The sequence below is a fragment of the Anser anser genome (assembly GCF_964211835.1).
Source record: "Anser anser genome assembly, chromosome: 1".
NCBI lineage: Eukaryota > Metazoa > Chordata > Aves > Anseriformes > Anatidae > Anser > Anser anser.
The window spans coordinates 146,890,058-146,898,136 of NC_139720.1; the positions used below are offsets into that span (position 1 = coordinate 146,890,058).

Genomic DNA, 8,079 nt, shown 5'->3' on the forward strand with positions numbered 1-8,079 from the left:
ACCTACCCCTCATGAACCCATGTTGGCTGGGACCAATGACTGCATTGTCCACCAGGTGCGCTTCAATAACTTCAAGGATCATCCTCTCCATAATTTTACCAGGCACTGACGTGAGACTGACAGGCCTATAATTGCTAGCGTCTTCTTTCTTGCCCTTCTTGAAAATTGGCACAACATTTGCCAGCTTCCAGTCTACTGGGACCTCTCCAGATTCCCAAGACCATTGAAAAATAATTGAGAGAGGTCCCACAATGATGTCAGCCAGCTCTTTAAGCACCGTGGGATGAATCCCAACCGGACCCATGGACTTGTATGGATCCAGGTGGAGCAGCAAATCCCGCACATGTTCAGGGTCGGTTGGGAGTTTATCATTCCCACCATCATGGTCCTCCAGCTCAGGGCACCCTGGGTCCCGAAGCCCATCATCAGCGTTGAAGACAGAGGCGAAGAAAGCATTAAAAGTCTCTGCTTTGCCTATGTCCTTGTCTGTGAGGAGACCTTCCCCATCAAGTAGCGGACCTATGTTTTCTTTGGTCCTCCTTTTTCTGTTCACATATCTAAAAAAAACCTTTTTGTTGTCTCCCACAGACATGGCCAGCTTCAACTGTAGTTGGGCTTTGGCTACATGAATTTTCTGCCTACAAACGCGAATAGTGTCCCTGTATTCCTTCCATGTTGTCTGACCCTCCTTCCAGCAACCATACATTTTCTTTTTTCACCTAGGCTTCAGTAGAAGATCCCTGGTCAGCCAGGCTGGCCTTCTGCCCTGCTTGCCTGACTTCCGATATTTTGGAATTGCCTGATCTTGTGCTTTTAGGAGGCAGTGCTTAAAGACTGACCAGCACTGATGGACGCCAATACCTTCAAAAGCAGTTTCCCAGGGGACCTTGCTGACTAGTTCCCTGAGCAGCCTGAAGTCTGCTTTCCCCATATCCAGGGCTGAGGTTTTGGTGGCAGTTTTCCTTCTGTCGCCATAAATTTTAAACTCAACCACTTCATGGTCACTATGACCGAGAAGGCTGCCAATTGCCACATCCCCCACAAGACCCTCTCTCTTCTCCAGCAACAGATCTAGGAGGGCACCTTTCCTTGTTGGCTCCCTTAGCACCTGCACCAAGAAGTAATCATCTAGGTGCTTTATGAACCTCCTGGACTTGCTCCTGTCAGCCATGTGGTGATCCCAGTTGATGTCTGGCAAGTTGAAGTCCCCCATAAGGACAAGGGGAGTTGAGCTGGAAGCATCTCTTAGTTCCGCAAAGAATAATTCATCGGTGTTGTCTTCCTGGCTGGTTGGTCTGTAATAGACTCCCACAATGACATCCCCTTTATTTGTTTGTCCCTTAATCCTTACCCAGAGGCTCTCAACTTTGCCATTGCCAACTTGAAGTTCCACACAGTCCAGCCCATGCTTCACATACATCGCCACCCCACCACCTCGCCTACCCTGCCTGTCCCTCCTGAAGAGCCTGTAACCATCTAGTAAGTGTTCACTGTTAGAAGAAGTGAATCACTGTTAATTTTCAATTTTTGTTATATTGAGTGTTTATGTTAAAATTAAATTTAAAAAGTGAACCTGTTAAATGTTAATATAATTAAATTAATGAAGGATTTGACTAAGGATGAGACTAATGATTTTGATCTTAAGTAAATTTTAACAGAGCTGCAAAGAAAAATAGCAGTGCTCAATTTCCATTCATATTAAAGTAAACCTTAAATGTACTAGAAATCGACAAATGAATTATACAAATGAATTTGGAGTGTCTTATGAAGATGTCCTGGTTCCAGTTAGGACAGAGTTAAGTAGCTCATAGTAGCTGGTAGGCTGCTATGTTTTGGATTAGGATGAGAAGAGCGCTGATAACATGCTGATGTTTTAATTGTTGCAGAGCAGTGTTTACACCAGGCCAAGGACTTTTCGGCTTCTTGCTCTGTCCTGCCAGCGAGCAGGCTGGGGGTGCAGCAGGAGCTGGGAGGGGACAGACCCAGGACAGCTGACCCAAACTGGCCAAAGGGGTATTCCATACCATCTGACGTCATGCTAAACAATATATAGGGGTGGCTGGCCGGGGTGGGGGGCCGGCTGCTCGGGGATAGGCTGGGCATCGGTCAGCGGGTGGTGAGCAATTGCATTGTGCATCACTTGTTTTCTTACACATTATTATTGTTAATACTATTACCATTATCACTATTATTATTATTATTGTTATTATTATTTTCCTGTCTTAATAAACTGTCTTTATCTCAACTCACAGGCTTCACTTTCCCGTTTCTCTCCCCCATCCCAGAGAGGGAGGGGGGAGGGTGAGCGAACGGCTGTGTGGTGTTTAGCTGCCAGCCGGGTTAAACCACAACAGCCCTTTTGGCGCCCAACGTGGGGCCCGAAGGGTTGAGATATCGACAAATCTGACCAGAGTGTGTTAAACTAAAATTGGTATAAGTATTGGACCTGCTTAATAGTTGCTAGTCACGATGTTGATCGCCTTAATCTCCAGTCTGCTGTACCTGTATTCCAAATTGAGTTTTATGGTGCGTTACTTTCTGTATGTGCTCCCTGTTGCACTGTTTATCCTTTCCGGGCCCTGGTTTAAGATTGTTATGGTACTGTGCGGTGTAGCAATGGCTTATGAAATGATGAGATATCTGGTCATGACTTTAACCTGGTATTTGTACTCAGCACTGACATCGACTCTATACTTTGGAACCCATATCTCGGAAACTATTAGCAATTACACCTATTGCCTGTTTTCGTTAGGGAGCCCATCTGTGAAGGGGACAGGGGAAGACATGTTTCCCTACCTGTTCACTCTCCCTTTCTCCTTCACCACCACCCTCTTATCCCCCGAGTTAGTTACGGTGGTTCTCCGAGATGTTGAATATCCTTGGGATACTCAGACCAGCCTGCTCTTGTTGTTATGTCTCCTGAATGCGCTTCAGATTTTGTGGAGGGTTAAACAACTACTTAGGAATCTCATCCGGAGATCTATCTTGAGGCGGGATAGTTGCGAGTGGCAGGGAGTGTGGGAGGATATGGGCAGGTTTCTAGAGCAGTGGTCACCTCCAGTGTTTTGGACATTCACCCCTGAACAACTGCAAAATCCTAAAAAGCTGGCAGAATGCTTGAAAAAAAGGTGTCATGACTCTGGCAGTTCCAAAGTGACACAAATCACTGTAGCGTGCTGGGGTCTGGCTTGTGCCTATCGAGCTGCAATTGATGCTACTAGCAACCTAGCTCCAGCTCCTGCAGCCGTTCCAGCTGCAGCTCCTGCAGCCGCTCCAGCTCCAGCTCCTGCAGCCGCTCCAGCTCCAGCTCCTGCAGCCGCTCCAGCTCCTGCAGCCGCTCCAGCTCCAGCTCCTGCAGCCGCTCCAGCTCCAGCTCCTGCAGCCGCTCCAGTTCCAGCTCCTGCAGCCGCTCCAGCTCCTGCAGCCGCTCCAGCTCCAGCTCCTGCAGCCGCTCCAGCTCCAGCTCCTGCAGCCACTCCAGCTCCAGCTCCTGCAGCTGCCCCAGCTCGTGCAGCTGCTCCCACTCCTGTGGCTGGGTCAGAGAAACGAGCTGTAGCAGTGCAAGTTGACCCCGCAGAGGGTATTCCAACCCCTGTGGCAGACCCTGTGTCTGGGTCAGAGAAACGAGCTGTAGCAGTGCAAGTTGACCCCGCAGAGGGTATTCCAACCCCTGTGGCAGACCCTGTGTCTGGGTCAGAGAAACGAGCTGTAGCAGTGCAAGTTGCCCCTGTAGACAAGGTGAAAAAATGGTATAGAGGCTCAGGTCGTTCAAAACGCAGACAGTCTTCTGCTAAGTCTGGGCGTAGTGAAGACGAGGCTGGGCCATCAAAGGTGCAGGAGACTGAAGATGAGGATGAGGATGGCGAAAAATCAACAGTAACTACCCGGACTCCATACCAGCCATCAAAGGTGCAGGAGACTGAAGATGAGGATGAGGATGTCGAAAAATCAACAGTAATTACCCGGACTCTATACCAGCGTGAGCTACGAGATGTGCGAAAAGATTTTGGTCGCTGTATAGGCGAGCAGCTTGTCACCTGGCTGCTCCGGTGCTGGGACACGGGAGCCAATTATGTGGAATTGGAGGGCAAGGAAGCCAGGCGGCTGGGATCCCTTGCTAGGGACGCATGCATTGACAAAGCAATTGGAGATGGAGCACAATCTCGCAGCCTCTGGAGGCGTCTCCTGTCAGCTGTGAAGGAAAGGTATCTCTTCAAGGAAGAACTTGTATGTTTACCAAGCAAATGGACCACCATGGAGAAGGGAATTCAGTACCTGAGGGAATTGGCCGTACGGGAAGTAATTTATAAGGACCTAGACGACGCACAAACATCCGCAGATCCAGATGCAGTCCGGTGTACACTACCCATGTGGCGGAAGTTTGTACAGAGTGCCCCATCATCATATGCCGGCTCATTGGCAATACTAGCCTGGAAAACGGAGGAGAATCCCACAGTGAATGAAGTGACTAAAATACTCCGGCAGTACGAAGGAAATCTCTCCTCTTCCCTAAAGGCCTGTGTCTCAGCTGTGGAGAAATTCTCTGAAGAGGTCCACCAACTTAAAGAGAATTTATCTTCCCCTCCACCTGAACGAACCAGTGTCCACCAGCTAAAAGAGAATGCTTTAGAGAAACTTTCTGAAAAGATCCACCAACTTGAAGAAAGATTATCTTCCCCTTCACCTGAACGAACTAGTGTCCACCAGCTAAAAGAGAATGCCTTGGAGAAACTTTCTGAAAAGATCCACCAACTTGAAGAGAGATTATTTTCCTCCCCACCTGTACAAACCAGTGTCTCAGCTATTAGGGGTAAACGTTCATCTATGCAAGGAAGACAATATGGTGGGCACACACACCGCGCCACCCTGTGGTTTTACCTACGTGACCATGGAGAGGACATGAGAAAATGGGATGGAAAATCTACTGCGACCCTAGAGGCACGGGTACGTGAATTGCAAAGGAAAACAATTGGGAAAAAGGAGTTCTCTGAAAGGTTTGCTGCTCCAACTTCCAGCAGGCAGTCCTTTAAACACAGAAATGAAGATTCTGACCAGGACTAGAGGGGCCCTGCCTCCAGCCAGGGGGAGGAAAGGGACAATCGAGTTTATTGGACTGTGTGGATTCGATGGCCTGGCACGTCAGACGCACAGAAGTATAAGGCTTTGGTAGACACCGGTGCACAATGTACTCTAATGCCATCAAGCTATAAAGGGCCAGAGCCCATCTGTATTTATGGTGTGACGGGGGGATCCCAGCAGTTAACTGTATTGGAGGCTGAAGTGAGTCTAACCGGTAATGAGTGGCAGAAGCACCGTATTGTGACTGGCCCAGATGCTCCGTGCATCCTTGGCATAGACTATCTTAGAAGAGGATATTTCAAGGACCCAAAAGGGTTCCGCTGGGCTTTTGGCATAGCTGCTTTGGAGACAGAGGACATTAAACAGTTGTCTACCTTGCCTGGTCTCTCAGAGGACCCTTCTGTTGTGGGGTTGCTGAGGGTTGAAGAACAGCAAGTGCCGATCGCTACCACAACTGTGCACCGGCGGCAATATCGCACCAACCGAGACTCCCTGAGTCCCATCCATAAGCTAATTCGTCAACTGGAGAGCCAAGGAGTGATCAGCAAGACTCATTCACCTTTTAATAGTCCCATATGGCCAGTGCGAAAGTCTAATGGTGAGTGGAGACTAACAGTGGACTATCGTGGCCTGAACGAAGTCACACCACCACTGAGTGCTGCAGTGCCGGACATGCTAGAACTCCAGTATGAACTGGAATCAAAGGCAGCCAAGTGGTATGCCACAATTGATATCGCTAATGCATTTTTCTCCATCCCTCTAGCAGCACAGTGCAGGCCACAATTTGCTTTCACTTGGAGGGGAGTCCAATATACTTGGAATCGGCTGCCCCAGGGGTGGAAACACAGCCCTACCATTTGCCATGGACTGATCCAGTCTGCGCTGGAGCAGGGGGAAGCTCCTGAACACCTGCAGTACATCGATGACATCATTGTGTGGGGTGACACTGCAGAAGAAGTTTTCGAGAAAGGGAAGAAAATAGTCCAAATCCTTCTGAAGGCCGGTTTTGCCATAAAACAGAATAAAGTTAAAGGACCTGCACGAGAGATCCAGTTTTTAGGAATTAAATGGCAAGATGGACGTCGTCAAATCCCAATGGATGTGATCAACAAGATAACAGCTATGTCTCCACCAACTAGCAAAAAAGAAACACAAACTTTCCTAGGTGTCGTGGGGTTTTGGAGAATGCATATTCCAAATTACAGTCTGATTGTAAACCCGCTCTACCAAGTAACCCGTAAGAAGAATGCTTTTGAATGGGGCCCTGAGCAACGACAAGCCTTTGAACAAATTAAGCAGGAAATAGTTCATGCAGTAGCCCTCGGGCCAGTCCGAACAGGACCAGATGTAAAGAATGTGCTCTACACCGCAGCCGGAGAGAATGGTCCCACCTGGAGCCTCTGGCAGAAAGAACCTGGGGAAACTCGAGGTCGACCCCTGGGGTTTTGGAGTCGGGGATACAGAGGATCTGAAGCCCGCTATACTCCAACTGAAAAGGAGATATTGGCAGCATATGAAGGAGTTCGATCTGCTTCGGAAGTGGTCGGTACTGAAGCGCAGCTCCTCCTGGCACCCCGACTGCCGGTACTAGGCTGGATGTTCAAAGGAAGGGTCCCCTCTACACATCATGCAACTGATGCTACATGGAGCAAGTGGGTTGCACTGATTACTCAGCGGGCTCGAATAGGAAACCCCAGTCGCCCAGGAATCTTGGAGGTGATTATGGACTGGCCAGAAGGCAAATACTTTGGGATATCACCAGAGGAGGAGGTGGTTCGTGCTGAAGAAGCCCCCCTGTACAACAAGCTACCGGAAAATGAGAAGAAATATGCCTTGTTCACTGACGGGTCCTGTCGTATTGTGGGAAAGCATCGGAGATGGAAAGCTGCTGTATGGAGTCCTACACGACGAGTTGCAGAAGCTGCTGAGGGAGAAGGTGAATCGAGTCAGTTTGCAGAAGTAAAAGCCATTCAGCTGGCTTTAGATATTGCTGAACGAGAAAAGTGGCCAGTTCTCTATCTCTATACTGATTCATGGATGGTAGCAAATGCCCTGTGGGGGTGGTTACAGCAATGGAAGCAGAACAACTGGCAGCGCAGGGGCAAGCCCATCTGGGCTGCGGCATTGTGGCAAGATATTGCTGCCCGGGTAGAGAACCTGGTTGTAAAGGTACGCCATGTAGATGCTCATGTGCCCAAGAATCGGGCTACTGAAGAACACCAAAACAACCAGCAGGTGGATCAGGCTGCTAAGATTGAAGTGGCTCAGGTGGACCTGGACTGGCAACATAAAGGTGAATTATTTATAGCCCGATGGGCCCATGACACCTCAGGCCATCAAGGTAGAGATGCAACCTACAGATGGGCTCGTGATCGAGGGGTGGACCTGACCATGGACACTATAGCACAGGTTATTCATGACTGTGAAACATGTGCTGCAATCAAGCAAGCCAAACGGTCAAAACCTCTTTGGTATGGAGGACGATGGCTGAAATATAAATATGGAGAGGCCTGGCAGATTGATTACATCACACTCCCTCAAACCCGCAACGGCAAGCGCCACGTACTTACAATGGTGGAAGCAACCACCGGATGGCTGGAAACATATCCTGTGCCCCATGCCACCGCCCGGAACACTATCCTGGGCCTTGAAAAGCAAGTCTTATGGCGACATGGCACCCCAGAGAGAATTGAGTCAGACAACGGGACTCATTTCCGAAACAACCTTATAGACACTTGGGCCAAAGAACATGGTATTGAGTGGGTGTATCACATCCCCTATCATGCACCAGCCTCTGGAAAAGTTGAACGATACAATGGACTGTTGAAGACTACACTGAAAGCAATGGGTGCTGGGACATTCAAAAATTGGGATACACATTTGGCAAAGGCCACCTGGTTAGTCAATACCAGGGGATCTGCCAACCGAGCTGGACCTGCCCAATCAAACCAGTTACGCACTGTAGAAGGGGATAAAGTTCCTGTAGTGCACGTAAGAAAC

The 8,079-nt window shown here is 49.0% G+C and overlaps 2 protein-coding genes across 2 annotated transcripts in view; one reads left to right on the top strand and one right to left on the bottom strand.

Annotated features, from left to right (window-relative positions):
• The window catches only part of LOC310892160 (tumor necrosis factor receptor superfamily member EDAR-like), a 461,331-nt gene that overhangs the window by 307,363 nt on the left and 145,889 nt on the right, over nt 1-8,079 (bottom strand). The window lies entirely within an intron of this gene.
• LOC310892158 (uncharacterized protein) lies at nt 2,103-5,068 on the top strand. The gene is made up of 2 exons (XM_083819540.1): nt 2,103-3,831; nt 3,910-5,068. Exons 1-2 carry the CDS (start codon nt 2,470-2,472, stop codon nt 5,059-5,061), a joined length of 2,514 nt encoding a protein of 837 aa, XP_083675666.1. The 5' UTR covers nt 2,103-2,469; the 3' UTR covers nt 5,062-5,068.

What these genes read in the sequence shown, in the direction of transcription:
- LOC310892158 (XM_083819540.1), top strand. Translation starts at nt 2,470, where the DNA reads ATGTTGATCGCCTTAATCTCCAGTCTGCTGTACCTGTATTCCAAATTG. An exon ending in ACGAGGCTGGGCCATCAAAG is followed by an intron (nt 3,832 to 3,909) that starts GTGCAGGAGACT and finishes CAGCCATCAAAG; the next exon opens with GTGCAGGAGACTGAAGATGA.